This window comes from Montipora capricornis, chromosome 3, assembly GCF_036669925.1.
Source record: "Montipora capricornis isolate CH-2021 chromosome 3, ASM3666992v2, whole genome shotgun sequence".
Lineage (NCBI taxonomy): Eukaryota > Metazoa > Cnidaria > Anthozoa > Scleractinia > Acroporidae > Montipora > Montipora capricornis.
Genome location: NC_090885.1, coordinates 32,801,409 through 32,821,408, shown reverse-complemented (window position 1 = coordinate 32,821,408; position 20,000 = coordinate 32,801,409). Strand labels below are relative to the sequence as shown.

Below are 20,000 nucleotides of genomic sequence, written 5' to 3'. Positions count from 1 at the left end.
TTTTGGTGTTAAATCAAAAAACGTAAAGCGCTGTTGAGTAATTATGATTGGGCTCAACAATTAGCAAATGAACTACACAAACCAATAAATACAAAAATCAAAACTAGAAGAATTATTGTTCATCATATAGATGAAATATGGGCTGCAGACTTAGTTGAAATGTAACAATTTAGCAAATGAAATACAGGCTACAAATATCTTCTTATGGTAATAGATGTTTTCAGTAAATATGGATAGATTGTACCATTGAAAAATAAACAAGGAGAAACCGTTAAAGAAGCGTTTCAAAGCATCTTTAAAGAAGGTAGAAAGCCTGACTATTTATGGACTGATAAAGAAAGTGAGCTTTATAACAAACATGTGAAAGATCAGAAAATCAGATCAGATTAGAAAAGGATAAAATAACACTCTATTCAACAGAAAATGAAGAAAAATCTAGTGTAGTTGAAAGATGGAATCGTACAATTAAAAATTAAATGTGGAAACAGTTTACAGTTCAAGGTAATACATGCAATATTTAGACTTTTTGCCTAAACTATTAAAACATACGTTTTATTGCAACTCCCTAAAAGGGTTTTTCAGTACAATACTACAAAAAGAACAATAATTCAGAACAAATATATCAACATACTAACTTTGATATGCTCTAAGAGTATAAATAAGATAAATGTAGTAATTAAGAACAAGTATATTAACATAATTTATTTAAATATTGTCTCACTAAATTCCTTTTGAATGCATTTAAACTAGTTAAGTTCCTCAAGTCGTTACTTAATCCACTCCAGATTTTTACACCTCTACATGCAAAGCGACGCTGTCCGGTTGCTAGGCGACAACGAGGAATATTTAGGTTGTTTGCAGATCGCGTTACCCTGGTACATACAGAGGATCTCACTTGTAGTTGGTCAAATAAATATTTGGGCGCGAGATTGTTTAGGCATTTAAATACCATCACTGCATCATTGATATCTAGTCTATCTTTTACCTTGAGAATTCCTAGCGACTTAAGACCTTCGCTAATATGATCGAATTTTTTAAGTTCTAGAATAATTCTCGCAGCAAAGTTTTGGACCAGTTGGAGTTTATGTATATTAGCCTTAGAAGTGTTTGCCCACACCGACGAGCAATAAAAGAGCTTAGTGAACACAAAACGTTTAATGAGTAATAAAAGTGTTGGTCTTTCCAAAACATGCTTAATTCTGTTTATATGTACTAACTGATTAAAGCAACTAGAAACTGTTTTAGTAATATAAGTATCGTATGAAAGACGCTTATCTAAGTATACTCCAAGGTCCCTAGCAAAGGGAACCGGTGATATAGTTTTATCGAAAATAGAAACAGATATTGGTGGTAACTGCTTAGTAAGTTGCCGTAGGCCAACAACCATTAATTTGGTTTTGTCCGGATTTAAAAGCAATGAATTTCTCGCGCACCATTTGCAAATTTCATGAAGGTCAGCATTTACTGTAGCTATAGCATTGTGTACATTCGAAACTTGAAATTTTAAAAACAACTGGCTATCGTCTACATAACACGAGACTTGACTGTCAGTAACTAAGTTAATCAACCCATCAATATAGGTAGTGAAAAGTACAGGGCCTAGAATAGAACCCTGAGGAACGCCGTGTGTTAAAGTTGACATTTGAGAAATGGCGTCTCCATATCGCACCCTTTGAGTCCTATCAGAAAGATAACTAGAAAACCATGAGAGACAGTGTGAGGCAAGGCCTAATCTACGTAACGTACTTTGGAGAATATTATGATTTAAACTATCGAACGCTTTAGACATGTCTAAAAGAACCAGTATAGAAATTGATTTCTCGTCCATAGCTTTTAAAAGTTCATCAGCAACGTAGATAAGGGCAGTCTCTGTGGAATGTAGTTTCCTATTGCCATTTTGGTGAGTGGAGAGTTTATTGTTTACGGAGAGAAAGTCAACAAACTGTTTATGAGCAAGTCTCTCGCACACCTTGGATAAAGTAGGAAGCAAGGAAATTGGTCGATTGCAAGAAGGCTCGTCCGAATTTCTGTCTTTGGGAATCGGGATAACTTTTGCATTTTTCCATGCTTTTGGGAAGACAAAGCTCAAATGAACTGTTAATCAATCTGGTAATTATGGTGGAAGTGGCTGGTTGGCTGTCCTTTAAGATTCTTGCAGATATCTTATCATATCCAGGTGCTTTATTGCAGGATAGGCTCATAATTACAGGTTTCACTTCTCTTTCAGTAAAAGACTTATGAAGTCGTAAGTTCTTGTTGGGTGACTACTTCAGTAACGTTTAGTTGTTGCTCCTGTATCAAATGGTTGGCCTTGAGAGCAGTCAATCTTCCAACAGACGTAAAATATCTATTGAATTTGTTGACAATAGCAACGCGATCTTCTGTATTGCTCAGTGCCTTGGCAGTGTTATTTCGAGACATGCAACGATTTATAGCTTTCCAAATAGCATTAGTGTTTCCTTGGTTGTTAAGGCTTTGTTCTCTCACATATATTTTCTCAGCGTTTCTTAGTTCTTTTTTAACTTCTTGCCTAAAGAATCGGCAGCCATTCCAACAGAGTTTATCATTTGTTCTTATTGCTTTTTTACGCCAATGGTCTCTAGTCTTCATAAGCTGTTTTATTTCTCGCGTTACAAATGGATTCGGCCTGGACTTAATTTTTATCTTCTTCACAGGAGCATGGTTGTTTAGGGTTTCTAAGAAGAGCGAATTGAAGACACCCACTTGGTCATCAACGTTGTCAAAAAAAATTAACCATATGCCAAGGGGCATATTCCAAATTTTGGAGAAAGCTTTTCTTATCATAACTGGAATAACTTCTGGTCGTTATGTATGTTGGTTTAATTCTTGGCATCCTAAGCTTCATGACAACCTCAATTAGGCTGTGATCACTTATTGAAGATGTCAGGACAGAACAGGAATCTATAAGGTTAGTGCTCGTCGTCATGACAAGGTCGATGAGTGTTTGAGTAAATTCAGTTATTCTTGTAGGCTCGTTAACCAGTTGTACCAGGTTCAAAGTATCGCAGAAATCTGATATGATTCGTGATGGAGTTGTATCATTAAGGAGATCACAGTTTAGGTCTCCGAGAATAATGGTGTCGTAACCTAGATGCAATAATTCAACAAAATTGCAAGTTAACGCCTCAATGCAAGTCATACTAGTATTTGGTGGTCGATAGACAGTACATAGAATAAGTGACTTACAGTTTTGAACCTGAACTTTTATTCAAAGCTGTTGGAAGTTATCGTTACTAACAGTGGACAGTTCCTCAAAACAGCTAACTTCAAAAGTGTCTAATAAAAATGCCAAGGCCGCCACCAGATTTGTGATCACCACGATCCTGATGAAAGAATTGAAAGCCAGGTATTTGCATTACGCGACTATCAACTGTGGAATCCAACCAGGTTTCTGATAACGTGAATATGTCAAACTTGTGTTCTTCAATAGTGTGCTGTAATAGAATAAAATGCTCTCTGGATTTCAAGGATCGAATATTGAAATGAGCCATTTTGATGTTCGATTGATTAGCATATTGGTTAATCATCATGCTTGATTTGCTTTCCTTGCGCTCTCTACTACCTGGACCAGTATGTGGATGAATATCCCCACTAAGAATGAGTTGTGAAGTTGAAGGATTAAAGCTGGAAGTTCCATTTGGTGAGTAAAGTAGCCTTCGACCAAAGAAGCGTCGTCTAAATGACACAATGACGATGTCGCTTCTGAAAGGACAACACGGCAAAGTCGTGTATCCACCACATATCACCATCTGACCTAGGTAAAAACTATGCCAAGTTTTTGTCTGTGCCCCCACATCGCTTGTAGAATTGATAAAAAAATCTGTAGCATGACTTAAAATTACAAAAAGGACAAAAAGCCGGGAGCAGACGAGAGCATGTCCATACGCCATGGCGGCGGTATGTATAATAACACTAAACACAGTGTAACAACAATGACACCAACAGAAGCATCTAATAAAAGAATCAAGGAGTTGTTTACTTTAATCTATATGGTGATATGGAGCAATCATCATACAAACCAAAACTCAGACTAGGTGATAAGGTTAGAATCAGCAAATATAAAAGAAAAACATTTGATAAAGGTTATACACCAAAACTGACTGACGGGATATGCACAGTTGATAAAATCCAATAAAATAATCCAATAACTTACAAAATAAAGGATCTTAATAACGAAGAGATACAAGGCAGTTTTTATGAGCCTGAATTATTAAAAGCAAAACAAGATGTATTTACAATTAATAAAGTTATAAAAAGAGATTTTAAAAAGAAACTAGCTTTGGTAAAATGGGAAGGATATACTGATGATTTTAATTCTGGGATTCCATTGAAGAATTTGACAGAAGGATGAAAAAAATATAAAATTACTTTCTGTATTTATAATATAGCAAATGGATTTATATAATACTGAATTTTGGAAAGATTATTTACCCGATGAAAAATTAGATAAATACGATTTAGAAGATGATTTTATTGATGATAGTGATTGCGAATTCAATGCAAACGAAAGTAATTGTACTTATCAAACAGAAACAGAAACAGAATCTGAATCTGATATTGATACTGAATAAGATATAAAAATATTTTCTTTTATTAATATATATGATGAATAATACATTTAATAATGAATTTGTGTTTAATTTAATGTCTTTAGTTAATAAAATGCCTAAATCTAACAATGAATCAAACAATGATTATATTAATAGGCAAAAAGAATTCATTTTGTTTTTATTCCAAAGATTTACTTATGAAAATTATGATATAAAAATATTTATATAGTTTAATTATATAAATGAAAAATATAAGACAAATCATTTCATTGCTACATCCATGTTGCTTAACATATGCACGAAATTAAAAAAGGATAAAGAAAAAGAAAAAAAGGAAAAATTAAGTTTTTAAAAAAGTTGAAATAATACCAAATTAAAAAAAAAGTTATAAAAATATTTTCTCAGTATATAATATAAATGAAAAAAGTACAAATGATAAATTTAAAGATAATTTTAAAGATGATTTTCAACTTCTGCCTATTTTCAATCCTATTTTTAGTTATATTTTAGAAAAGAAATTTGATGAATTTAAAAAAGAAAATGAATTAAATTTGATATTTATGACGAACCATATTTTAACTTTGAAAACAAATCTCTTTATCTTGCTAATAAAAAGTCATTAAATCAAATTTTAGATACAATTATAATGTCAATTATAAAATTATTTTGGATCAAAAGCATATTAATATTAGTTTAATTCAAAAGAATGAAAAATAAATAAATTATCATTTAAACATATAGTATTATAACAAATTATAAAATGGAAGATTTAGAAAAAGAATTAACTTTTGGATTAGAAAATGATCCTGATATAAAAAATGTAACTGCTTTTGAAATTGCAAATGGAAAAGAGAAAAAGATACATGGTAATACAAAATATTTTAATGATGAAGATCGGACGAAAAGCTATGAAAGAATAAAAAAATAGATATATGAAATAAAAGACATGGGCTTGTTTAACATGTAATAAAACTTTTCTTCTTAAAAATAAATTGAGTCATTTACAAACCAAAATTCCTAAAAATAAAGGAAAAGATATAGAATAATGTATACATATAATATATGACAAAATTTGAAAATGAAATGAATCAAAAATTAATTCAATTACTTTCATTAGAAACAGGCATAGACAAAGACAATATTTATATTAAAAAACATTGTTAAAAAGTTTTTTTAATGAAGATTATAAAAAAGAATCTAAAACAAAATTTACTTGTGATATTTGTAATAAAACATACTTGCTTAAAAGTAAATCAAAACATCTTCAAAGCAAAACAATATAGGATAATATTTTTGTTAAATTAAAGGTTGCAATAAATTTTAATCGGTTTATTTGAATTTTTTATTATTTGTCTTGGCTTAAAGATATATAGATTACTACTATTATAAAATTACGAAAACGAAAATTTTTGAAAATGAACAAAGTAGAATTTGAAAAACTTTCAAAATCACAACTAATAAGTTTAATTTTACGACAAAATAAAAAAAAAATATAAAAAAACTAATACTTACACCTCGTCTCGGTTCAAAATTATGAAGAAAATATAATTGAACCTCCTTTACAATTTAGAGATGATTATAAACCAATTCCTACTCCAAGAACTAAAAAAATGTTGTTAAACAAAGGTTTAAACAAAGGTTTAAAAGCCTACACAAAGTCATGTGAAATAAACGTTAAAAACAATAAAGTTCCTTTAATTCAACTACAAAACACAAGAAAGGATATTGAAACACATATTAATAAAATTTTAAATGAAATGAAAGGACTAAAATTTGTTGAAACATTGAAGGTAACATTTGAAAAGCAAACAGGTCGTAAAGAAAAAACAATCAAAACAGCTCATTTGAACAGTATTGCACATACAATAATAAACAATACTCAAATTGAACAACCTTTAAAATTATCAAAACAACAAACATTAAATAAAGTAGCTCAATGGATTTCTGAAGGTTCAGCTTGGCAAATAAAATCAGTTGATAATCATTACCTTAATGTTATGCTAATTATGCCAGTAACGATGGAAGGTACATAAAACGTGACAATGTGAGAATTAAAAGAACAGTTTTAAATTTACGTAATTCTGTTGTTACTGGCATAATTAGCACTTTTTCCAACCTATAAATTCAACTTAACGCTTTGTACATTATCAACTGAAGATGACAGAAGTTTCTGTCCAAGCATGTCTTGTAATTTCAAAAGTTTAGTCGTTTTCTTTAAATTTATGACTTGCCTGCTGATATCAAGAATTAAATTACCTAAGGAATTACAAAATCCAAAAAAAAAAATTGATTAGTTTACGAAATAAAGATGATAAATGCTTTCTTTGGTGTCACATACATCATTTGAATGCACAACAAAATAATTCGCATAAAATAACATTAAATGACCGAGAATTTGTATCGAAATAAAATTGTGATAAAACAAATTTTCCAGTAAAACTAAATCAAGTAAATAAAATTGAAAAACAAAACAGTATTTCAGTGAATGATTTTGGTTATGAAGATAAAAAACCATTTCCATCATATATTTCAAAAGAAAAATATGATGTTTGTATGAATTTATCATTAATTACTGAAGAAACCAAATCACATTATGTATTAATGAAAGATTTTAATAAATTTGTTTCATCAAACAAAACACAAGGAAAGAAAACACTTTTGTATGTATTGTTTACAATGCTTTAGCTCTGAACAAATTTTAACTAATCATAAAGAAAATTAATGGTTTCAATTAATGGTAAACAATCTATTAAAATACCTAATAAAGGTTCAAGAATAAAATTTATGTATTTTCGTAAACAATTAGCAGTACCATTCGTTATATATAGCGATTTTGAAGGTTCGACTGAAAAAGTTCAAGGTTGTAAACCAAATGATAATAAATTATATACTGAAGCTTATCAAAAGCATACTGACTGTTCATATGGTTAGAAGGTCGTATGTTGTTACGATGATAAATATACTAAACCAGTTCAGATTTATAGAGGTGGAAATGCTGCTTACAAATTTATGGAAAAAACGCTTGATGAAGTTAAATATTAAAAACAAATTTAACAAGCCATTGAAAGTGACCAAAGAAGATGAAGTAAAATTTTAACAAGCTGACATTTGGGTAAGAGATCATTGCCATATCTGTGGAAAATTCAGAGCTAGTTCACATCAATCTTGTAATCTTAATTTTCAATTAACAAATAAAATATCAGTTGTATTTCACAATTTACGTGGTTATGACAGTTCATTCATAATGCAAAATATTTGTGAAATAGCTAAACAACACACTTACAAAAACAAAAAAAAGGAGAAGAATGTCAAATCAATATTAATGCAATACCAAATAATATGGAAAAATATATGGCATTCATGCTTGGAAATCATTTAACATTTATTGATAGCTTTCGATTTATGAGTTGAAGTCTTGATAAACTAGTTAATAATCTTCCTGATGAAGCTTTTAAATACACAAAAGAAGAATTCAAAAATAATTTTTCAACTTATGAAACAAAAAGGTATATACATGTACCCATATGATTTTATGGATAGCTTTGATAAATTTAATAAAACTCAATTACCATCAAAAGAAGAATTTTGCAGCATTTTAAATGATGAAAATATATCAGATGATTAATACAATTATGCTCAAAATGTATGGAATACTTTTCATTTGAAAAATATTGGTCAATATCACGACTTATGTATTAAATCAGATATTCTTTTATTGTCTGATGTTTTTGAAAATTTTAGAAAAACTTGTTGAAAATAATACAAATTAGATCCTTGTCATTACTTTAGCAGTCCAGGTTTATCTTGGGATGCTATGTTAAAAATTACTGATATTAAATTAGAGCTAATGACTGATATTGATATGTATCAATTTATTGAAAGAGCATTAAAAGGTGGAATTAGTTATATTGCTAACAGATAGTCAAAATTCATTACCCTCGTCATCAACATCTGTTGAATACCAACCTTTAGAGATACCAACATTAGCGTCGGCACAAAAAACAGCACCTGCATAAGTTCTCCTATAGTAGTAATACCAACGCCTATCCATTGTCTCAGATGTGCACTGCGAAAGTTCTGATTCCGTTCCATTACAGGTCATTCTTGACATCAGAAGAGGGCCCTTCCCTTTACCAAAGACAGGTTTTTCAAAAACTTGTTGTGCCCTAGAATATCCCAGCTGGTGGCATATCACGTGACCCACACGAATGCCCATACGATAACCAACTATGCCACCCCAGACACCATAGTAAGACATCTCGATTGTGCCGGCGAATGGAAGATTGGATCCTGTAAAGCGTACTTGAAAATCTAAAAAAAAGGCCATTCAAGCTGTTAGTCAAACCAAGCGATTGAAGCAGATAACACGGTTGGTGATTGCTGTAGGACAAAGCGACCGCAAAAGCCTCTCACCGCATCGATCTTTTTCTACCCCAAAACAATAGGCGTTTTGCTTCTTAGTGATGACATGGTCAATCTCGTTCCCAGAGTTCTTGGGCTTCTTGGCCAGTGGATGAGCGCCCGGAGAGACTCTGGGATAATTGACTTGAACTATATCTTTGATTGGCCGCTTGCTAAACAATGGCAGTCCGACAGGAAGTGGGTAAGTAATTCAGAAGCCCCATAATTTGGAGGGAGATTCAAAATCTAAAACTATTTTCAGTGCTGTTTGATTTTTTCTACCTCAGAAATATATAAATTACAAAAATAATAAAACGACGAGGTTTGAATTATGTCTTATACCGCACGGGAATTTTCCCACACTGCTAAAAGGTGATTACTGTTGCTATTGCAAAAGTACCATGGGAAAACATTACATTACAATCCGTGGAATAAGGTCTTGTCGAAGTCATTCAGAATTATGGAAACATCAAATTGTAGTAGAAGAGGACATTTGTGTCGTTTCGACAAAAAAATTGTCGATCGTGTTGCTTCTGAACGATGGAATGTACGCTGAAACACTAAAAATACTCTAATCGAAAGCATCAGAGGTTTCATCTTCACTTGCTCTTACAGCAAGTCAATGATCATTTCTCCATTTTTTTTTGTGTAAGGCTAAAATTCTTGTTTCTCGAACAAATTCAACCCGCCATTTCTACTGTTTACGGTTTTCTCTTTTCTGTTTCCTTTTAAACTCAAGCATACGTAATAAGACCGGGACCAACGTTTTCTGGGAAAATGGAGTCGATTATCCCAGAGTCTCTCCGGGCGCTCACCCGCTGGCCAAAAAGCCCGAGGACTCTGGGTACGAGATTGTCACATGGAACAAAAAGCGCCATATTGGAACGCAAAGAGTCCACTGGGACATCTAAAACAAGGGAAGTTTAAATTAAGATGTTTTATTTTAAATGTCCCAGTGCAAAATACAACACTGGATAACGTCTGGAGAAATCGAAAAACTGTAACTGCCCTAAGCAGGATTTAAGCCCACGTCCCCCTGATCACCAGTCAGGTGTGATGACCACCACACTATCAGGACAGCCATGCCGGCAACATGGCTGATTAATCACTTAATGTGTGGCATTTTCCGTGGTACTCCCTAAGGGCCAGTTTTTCTATGTGATAACGCTGGATCAACATGCGATTCTCATGTGATTCACAGGCGGACAGGGGTAATTGATGTAAACCGTCAGCTAAGTAGGTCCCTTGAGCCAACAAGTTTTTCGATTTCTCCAGAGGTTGTCTAGTGTTGGGTTTCCATTAAGTCTCTTTATAAACTTCTCCTCAACTTGGACTGTGAATCCATTTGCGATCCACCTTGGAAGTGATACGCTGTTGGCTCAAGGGACCTACTTAAGGTGGCTGTAACCAGTTTCACCACTTTTAGAGACCTTCTTATTCGATGGGCTACTATACTGTATCCCGTAACAGCAATGTTATGGTACCATATGAAACACCAATTATTGCTTAACAAAATGGTCTCACTATTGTGGCGTAATAGATTACCACGGCAACATGATTTTTACTTGTTTATATCTCAAAAATGAACTTGGCGACCCCCATTTTTTATTGTAAATAGTAATTAGCAATTTCAGATAAAACTATCAGCAAATTTTATAACAATTCTTGGAAACCAATTCAGAGCTGCCTTAACTTTTCCAAACAAAGTAACAGTCCATAGGCATAAAAGTTCCTTCGACTTCATTCAAAGGAGGGGAAGGCAAATAAGGTTATCAATTTGGGCTAGAAAGAAGGGTAATGTGCCTAATTAAACTTTAGATCTTCTGAGGTCACTTCACTTATATTCCAAAGATCAGCTAAACCGGACATAGTGATGGCATGCTGCCTTAACACTGATGGAATTACCCATTGCCTGATGTATAATTTTTTCTGGTTTCCAGGTCTTAGTTTCAACTTGTCACATAACAAAGAGATTGGCTGTTCAAGGCATAACATGCATTCAGGCAAGAGGATAGAGTCAATTTTCTCATCACCCAATGAAACCTTCGTCAATTTTTTCATGTGCAATTTGAAGACAGATGTACTTTGTCTGGTGACCATCCGGTTTTCATAAGATCAGCTGTATATAAGTATATAGATATTTTAGCTTAAATAGATATATTTACCCATGGTGGAAAGATTCTGCCGTTTTCACTTCAGGATTCCAATTTTACTGCGCCGTAAAACTTCACACAAACCAAGTCGAATAACCCGCGGCCTAGCGAGAGCGAGGTATGAGGCTCATCCTGAGACGTCGTTATTGCTTTACATTACTTAAAAAAAACTGGAATGCAAAACAGCTTGTGACATAATCTCAGGAATAGACCCATGGCTCTCACCACCTCGGCCACGGGACAAACGAATCACAAGCCTTTCAAAGCGAAATACATGTTTTTGGTGCTAAAATTCGACTTTTACGGAATAAACATTTGGAGGTTAGGGACACTTTAAGGCATTTCGAAAAAACACAGGTACTTGCCACTCATGTTAATTTCTTAACACTTGATAATGCTGACATAAAATCATCCAGGTTACTTTTTTCTTAACACCTTTTGATTTTCTTTTTTGTATATTTAACCAAATTGCCTCGACAGGTAGCCAGGTAGGGCAGCAGAAACGTGATGTCTATGATTGACACACTTGGAAGAAGGAAAGTATTCATTTAAGAACGGAAACAAATTAAAACAAAATTAATGTCAAAGACCTTTACAAAAGTGTTGCATTTCAAATGTTTCGCTTGCACTAACTGAATGACTCTTTGCTATCTCTAGTTTATGACTCACCTTTTATTTGAGAAACGTTTGGCTTACACACCACACTTAGATCTTGATCACGGTCGTCCCGACGAAGTAGAGGTTGTGAAAAACGTGAAACGCAATCCATTACATTTCTTTCATTACCCAAGCAAAAAATGTCATGAGAAGAAAACCATTGAGGAATAATATCCAGTCCATTACTCGACAATCCTGTCCAAAGAATACTGTCGTTAAAACCAAGCTGCCTACATATTACCGACAGTGTTTTAGACGAGCCAAATCGGTGAAGCGTGAATAAACGGGACAGGGAAATTGATCCCCAAACCCCTTGTATTCGAATCTCCACTCTGCCAGCATGAGACACTGAAGAACCACGCAATCTCAATTTGTAACCTAGTTGATAATAGAAATATAATTAATGCATAGTTTGTATTAAAGAATACACGCTATTCTGAATAAAGCTCAAATAAGAGCCCATTTGAACAAACTCCTGGGCAGCTAGAAAAACCTGCAATCCGATTCTTAGCATTAATGTCTCAGGTGCGGAGGAATGAAATGTACTATTCTTTCTTATCCAAAGAAAAGCATGCAGACTGGGGGACTGTTTTTGGATATGCTCACTCTATTTTTTTTCCTACGTTACATGAGTGAGATAAAATAGGTTGACATTTAGAAGAAAGCTTGCAGCTGCGACCACTGTAAAGCAAAAGGAGCCCTCACGGCTAAGGCAATGAGAGATACAATCGGTATTAGTGGAACCAGATGGTGTGAATTGCGAAGATATGCGCTTAGTGGTAGACCATCCCCACTGGACCTAAGGGTCCTGAGGTCAGCTGACTTTGCGAGCGGCTGCTACTTGGTTTGTACCCAGCTGAGGCTTAAAAGTAAACCCTTTACCTCGAAGGATAAGGTATGATACACAGGCGGTAGAGAGCAATATGTGTAGAAGCCAGTCTTGTGCTCCCGAGAACTGGACTAGCTAGGTTCCGACTACCCTGTTGAGGATTGTTCCTTTATAGGGTTCTACGTTCTAGCTCCTAACTGATACCAGTCTTGAACGTTTTAAGCAACAAGACGCAACTGCAGCCGTGTCTTACTTCATATAACAGCCAATCATCACAATTTTTTGTCCAAGCTAAGTTAATGAAATTCAATCACTGAAGATAAAGTAAAATCTTACATTGACAGTTTGCAATGGATTAACATATCATTAAGAGAAAAGCACGTATTGCTTTGCGAAACATTGTTATTAACATGAGAGAACAAAACTGGAAAAGCAACGGTGATAGTTGGAAGGCAAACTGCTAACACACCAGAATTTGCGTTAACTCAAACAGTTGAATAAAACTGGATGAGAGAATTCTCCATCTGTTGGCTTGGGCTTTTCCAATTTCATGGTATGTTGCTTCTAAACTTAGTAAGATTGTTGGAATAATCGCCCACTTTTTTTTGTTTTTTGTTTTTACTTTTTTATATTTTTTTAAATACACTTTATTAATTTTCAAAACAGAACGTACAGTGAAGGGCTACATTTAGATACAAACGATTTACCTACAATAAATAGACTTTACAATTATAATCCGCAATTATACCTACATACAATTCATACCTACATACATACATACATATACATACAAATCCTTAAATTATAATTATAAAATAATGACTTATACAGTACATACATTCAAAAAAATGTACATAAGTTACGCCCACTTGAGCACTATACACTTTACTCAAAATTTGTCAGCCCTTGTTGTTTCCCTATTTAGCAAATGGTTTGATTCCCAATCCCCGGGGTCTAGCTGCTCAATCACACTTGAATAAACTGTTACTACTTCAAAAATGCTTTCTGCGCTTTAGGAACTTTTCTAAGCCTACAACTAATGCTGTTTCTCTACTTATATCTTCTAAAATCTTACCGAAAAATATGCTCTGTTTTGAGACTTGTCCACTTTAATTTATGACATCTTTAACAAATCTGCTCTCAAAAAAGTTGTAGATTATTTAAATAGTCAAGTTTGATCCTATAAAACTAGGTCTTCTTCTTCTGGTAATTTTTATACTCAATATTCCTGACTTCACCATGTTACATGTTTCGGGACCAAAGTTTGTAATTTTCTGCCACCCCAAGTCAGCCAAAAGCCAAAAAAAAAATTAAGAAGAAACCACGAAAGATGATTTTTGCTATTTTTCATGCCGAGGACACTTGTGTTAAAGGGCACCTCCAATGTTTTAACAAAAATCCCCTAAAATGTTCTATGTATGTTTATTAGAAGATCTGTGACATAAAAGTGCATTACCCGGTGAAATAATTTGTTATCGTCTTCCAGAGATCGGTCTCATCGCTTCCCGCTGGGTACTGATGACGTTTCGTGGTTGCTTCGCTTCAAGTCCCCTTGCCTTGTTTATGTTGTGTTATAGTTTAGGTGACGAAATTCAGTTTAAAGGAGAAGATACAGATTTTTCCTTCAGGCGATCAGTTGGAACCAGAATACTCATCAAGCAAAAGAAGAGAAAATCAAAGCGAAGAAGAAGAAGAAGAAGAAAGCAATTCTTTGCTTACAAATTTAGGCATTCACGATCGCCTTTCGGCCTTTGTGATCGATGCCCTGTTATGCCGACTGGGGTGGAATCGTCCTTCAGATACCTTGAATCGACGCACGTCTATCAACTTTCTGAAAAGCATGGAAACTCATGCTACTATCTTTTCTGGTTTTCGCTTGCTTTCCTCTATAACGGAACAGATTTTGACTCAAAGTTCCCGATAACCGGACAGCAAAGCAACCACGAAACGTCATCAGTACTCACCTTGCATTGCGCGAAAACTAAGATGGCGGCACCCGAAAGCGTCGAGGCCGATCTTTGGAAGGCGATAAAAAAAATATTTCACCAGGTAATGCATTTTTTTTGTAACAGATCTTCTGACAAGTACAATTGGAACATTTTAGGTAACATTTGTTAAAAAAGTGGAGGTTCCCTTTAAAGCACACACCCTTGTCTTAAAGATTGAAAAATATCTGGTGTGCCCGTGAAACCCCCCCCCCCCTCCCACTTAAGTTAAGGCACCCACCCTCCTCCTCCAGGAACTTAATTCAAGTATGCAGCTATTTTGTAGGCTTGTCCCTCCCCCGCACTCACTTCTCATCCGAAAAATGGTCTGTTTATTCTTTTTTGGGTTTCTTTTTTGTTTTTTTGGTTTTTGTCTTTGTTTTGCTTTGTTTTGTTTTGTTTTTTACTACTACTACTACTATTATTATTATTATTATTATTATTATTATTATTATTATTTTAAAGGGAAAAAAAAGAAACAAACTAGTGAACAGAAATAGAGAGTACAGTAAATTACAGGTATATGATAGCTAAATACAACATGTCTGAAAAGTGCATTGATATCTTATATTACGGTAAGGCAGAACTGTTACAAGTATATTTATTTGTACATATGTCTACTTGTTTGATTGTCACTCAATGTGAAAGGGGGAAAAGGGATACTGCAAGACTAAGATTTCTGTCTTACTTTACTTTAAAAGTTCTGTCAAAGGATCCCATTTCTTATTCCCCTTGGTGTAAGTGTACGATTCAAACTTATATTGAGAAGACAGTAGGGGAAGAACACCGTTAATGTTTGAAGGGGTTTCCCTCATTTTACAGCACCATATGAAGAGCTTGGCAATTAGGAAACAAAAATTGATTAAGACATTATGATGTGAAGAGCTTTCTGGTTTCAATCCTAATAAGACAGTCATACTCTTTTGGTAAATATCTTGGATATTTAGTGCGCTCGACTCCAAATCGAGTGGTCCGGGCTCGGGGCCTGGCCGGGGACATTGTGTTGTGTTCTGGGATCTCTCCACCCAGGTGTATAAATGGGTACCGTAATGCTGGGGGTAACCCTGCGATGGACTGGCATCCCATCCAGGGGGGAGTAGAAATATTCCTAGTCGATTCATGCTTTAGAAACCGGAGATAAGCGCCGGCCTGATGGGCCTTCTAGGCTCGTAAGCAGACTTTATCTTTACCTTACTCTTTTGGTAAATATCTTGGATGATGGCTTTCTATTTCATCCACAGTATTAAATCATCCCAAAAAAAGAGGATTCTTTTTTACCCAAGCTAATTTAAGGGATTTATTGTACGAACAGATGTCGATCATTTTGAGCCCCCCTTTATCATAACTGTTCATTACGTTTAATCTTATCTCCTCTGTTATTCCATACAAAATCATAAAATATTTGATTTATCTATTTGAGAAATCTCTCGAATTCGTCAGTTTGCACTTGCGCTAATATATAGGGTACATGGAAAGCAGCTAAACTCTTAAGAACAACAATTTTTCCTATGAGTGTTAATCGTCTAGGTTTCCAGCTATTTAAAACAATTCGAATTTTTTCCATTTTTTCATCATAATTGGTTCTCACTTTCACTAAAAACCAGGGTGGATGCCGACATGACAAACCAGTAATTACCCTGGGTGTGAAACTAAATTACCTGTAACTCGTTGTAATACGTGATAGTAGTTATTTTATGGTAGCTGCTCACTGCTTTCTTGACTCTCTTTTGCTCTATTGCTTTTGTTTCGTGCACAATAACTAAATCCATATATTCTTTTTGCTTTATAGGTATTTTTCACTCCCTTATTTACACCTTTTAGTTATTAACGGTATTTAAGAAACTCAGCGAAAATGACGAATGATTGAAGAGAGCAACGAGCCTCAATAAGCCCTGCTACCTGCGGGTTGCCCAGGAATATTACTGTCATGTATCCAAGAATTAACAAAATGTTGTTGTTGTTGTTGTTGTTGTTGGGCAGTGCCCAAATTTGAGATCCCTTATTATATCTGAGGAAAAAAATGAACGACGTTCTGCCAAATGAGCACAAAAGGTAATTCAGTAAAAGCAAACTAATCCACCTATCCTCCTAGCTGGATAATGATCCAGCTGGGAAGGCAGATGGAAACAGCGGAGGGTATTCCGAAAAAAAGGAAATAAAGGAGGGTCACCTCCTAACAGACGTAAGCAAAAGAGATTGATCCTTCTCGCGGGGAGATTGATTGCAGGCTGCCTATAAGTACCAAGCTAGCGTTAGATAAGGGAGGAGAAAAAGGAAGAAAGCCTCGTTATGTATAATCGTCATCCTGGGGAAGGTGAATGATGGGCAAGCAACTTTATTTGCTATTTTGGAGATTTCAAGACGGCTTTTCAGGGCATAGAAACAACAATACTGGTGATAAAGAGATGGCATGGTATTCCACCAAAGATCTCTAACCTGTGCAAGAAAGCACTACATTATGAATTCGATGGTGAAACAAGAAGTAAATGATCTTTAAAATTACGACGGGTGTCATTCAAGGGTGCACTGACATCTTGGGTTTTCTTTTACGGCTCGTCCAGCGTCAATGTAGATACCAAAGCATACTGTGAAAGATGATGGAACCATGCTGAGGCTGAACTTTACATCAAAACTCAAGGACCTCAACCTCGCCGACGACTTGGCTTTGATTCCGTCAACTAAAAGGCAAAATGAAAAGCAACAGAAGGGTGCACTGACATCTTGGGTTTTCTTTTACGGCTCGTCCGGCGTCAAAGTAGATAGCAAGGCATACTGTGAAAGATGATGGAACCATGCTGAGGCTGAAGTTTACATCAAACCTCAAGGACCTCAACCTTGCCGACGACTTGGCTTTCATTCCGTTAACAAAAAGGCAAAATGAAAAACAACAGAGCTGCAGATAATGCAGAAAGAAGAGGTCTTTGGGTAAACGTGAACTCATGCACATGGATGCAAGGACGAATAGAGCTACCACAGTGACGGTAATAGTCATTTACAGCAGGGCCGCGTATTTTGCTGAATTACAAGAGCGGCTCAGAATCACAATACCAATCGCAAAAACAGATATAAATATAATCGTGATTGTTGAATACTGTATATTAAATACGCAACTGATATGCAACACTTTCTCTTGGTATACTTAACAGTTATTCCATGAGCTTGCGTTGGATATGAGATGCTATACGGCCAACGAGGCGCGTATCGCAGAGTTAGCTATAACCAGTCTCATATCCAAAAAGCGCGAATAGAGTAATTCTTTTCATAAATTTTAATTGAATTCTGAACGTTCGGACACTTGGAAACTGAAAATTTGGGAACTTTCAGCTAGGCAACACTTGACACAATCAGTTACCATACTGTATATGAGCTGATAACCCCGATTGGGTGACCCGATAAGGAAGCGAGAAACGCAATAGCCGCGGTCTAAGAGTTAATAATATGGAATACCCTACGAGTCACTTGCATTTTCGAGGTATACATAGGGCCCTTAAGTGAGTCTGCATACCAAGAAAAAACAAGTGACAAGTGGAATATTTCTTGGTATTCCATTAGAAAGCGTTGCATAAGAATATTCGATGACATGTAGAGTTCACGATTGTGACAACGTTTTTTAAACCCTAATACACTTATTTATTTTTTACAATACATGTAAAATGTTTTTCAACTAAAGATCCTGTCACAACGCCCCCCTTCCCCCCCCCCCTCCCCCCCACACACAAAAAGAAAAAAACACGTGAAATTCAATTATCCCAGTCAAAGCCGCTTGCAAAATTTGTACTGAGTTTGAAACTGAGTTATTGTGAAGAAAATTTAAAATTCCTCCTTGGAAAAGTTCTTTTTAGTTATAAAGAATTGCACAACTTGGACTGAGTTTGAAGTGCAAAAACAGAGAAATATAATGTATAACGTTAACACGAGGTGATTCTTTTTCACACAAAAAACACAGTCAAACCGGCTGCAACGGTACCTGGCTGCTACTAGTGTCGATGACTATAGCAATATGTAACGAAGTCTTTTCAATTTTCGTTGTATGCCAATTGACTGTTCTTTCCTTTAAGAAGTTTTGGGTGAAAGGTCCACTGACGACTTTTACATGTGCGACGAAAGTTTGTTGGTGGAGAAATGCAGTTGAGAGAGAGATAGATGTTTCATGTTATTCCTGTCCATGGCCCATAAATGCAGCTAGTATTCCAATTAAAATTCGGGGCATTTCCCACTGGTGTTTATTGCTAGCAATTTTGTGATAATCCCGTTTCTTTTAAAACCTTTTGTACGAAGTTTCTCCTATGGGATTCAAAAATGTGCTGAAGGTAAAACAGCCCACTTTTGTCGAGCATACTCCGCCTGTAAATTTGGTAGGTTGCAGTGGGTCAGCTTTCCTTGCCCGAAGCAAACCTTTTCGGCTTGAAATCTCGCTGTACATGTAATTGATGACGGATGATGTTCAATCTTTCGATTTCATTTCCTTCAATATCTACTACACTTTAATGTCGAGCGTTTTATTTGCCGTTCATATCACAACGTTCCTGGCGACTTCTGAGAGTTACGGTTTCCGAAAAAGCCACGTGTGAACAGTTTCACCGGACCATGTTTCTTACTGTCACCTTAAGTATTCATACTTTTTTTCAGTGTCTCATAGACCACTCAAGTGAATTTCTGAATCCTGCGAGAGAGTCAGGTTCATGAGAATGTCCAGGTACCTGTCGCAACTCCAGAATGACGGGAGCAATTTTGGTCAGACCTTTTTTTCTCTGAACGAGGTAGTTTTTGACTAAACTTGACAACTTGCTGACATCGAAAATTGTTTCGTTGCTCTTGAACGAAACTATCAGCGTCTCGATGAGTCAGCGCTGTTATGGTGCTTTAAATCTTAATTTTTGCTGAGCTTTCGACCTCAAAGGTAACTCGGACGCTTTGGCATGGCTCAAACACCTGAAATAGACTTGAAATGTCACCACGTACTATATTTCTGTAGGGATAAGATCGCAGTCCACGATGGAAAGGTTGAATGTAATACCGTGCAACATGCGCCGAGCACCTTTGTGTTCTCAGTGACTGGCTGTATTTCCTATGGTTTGGGAAAATGTACTGGTAGGAACAAATCATTAAAGACTCTTTGGTTCACCACAGATAGGGTTTTATACGTGTGATGCATTTCCCTCTTAACAATCCTTCACAAATGTAGATAATTAATAATTTTTCCATGGAAACGCGTTGCATATGAGACGGTTATTAAATTGTGAACAATCTTCATTTTACAAAAAAAAAAAAAAAAAATCGGAAATTGTGTCAATTTTCCAAAAGGCCAGAGGAATCAGTTTCCATATATGTCATGCGCTATACGAGCTGATAAGGAAAAATGAGTCAGCGAATCAGAATGCCAGAAATGCAATGTCCGAAATTG

The 20,000-nt window shown here is 35.2% G+C and overlaps 1 protein-coding gene across 1 annotated transcript in view; it reads right to left on the bottom strand.

The window, feature by feature from the left end:
- The window catches only part of LOC138042931 (scavenger receptor cysteine-rich domain superfamily protein-like), a 139,222-nt gene that overhangs the window by 34,524 nt on the left and 84,698 nt on the right, over nucleotides 1-20,000 (bottom strand). Inside the window, exons 6-7 of the mRNA XM_068888992.1 lie at nucleotides 11,795-12,160; nucleotides 8,538-8,882 (exon numbers count right to left, since the gene is read on the bottom strand). Coding sequence (XP_068745093.1) covers nucleotides 8,538-8,882; nucleotides 11,795-12,160 — 711 coding nt within the window. The remainder of the gene's footprint in view (nucleotides 1-8,537; nucleotides 8,883-11,794; nucleotides 12,161-20,000) is intronic.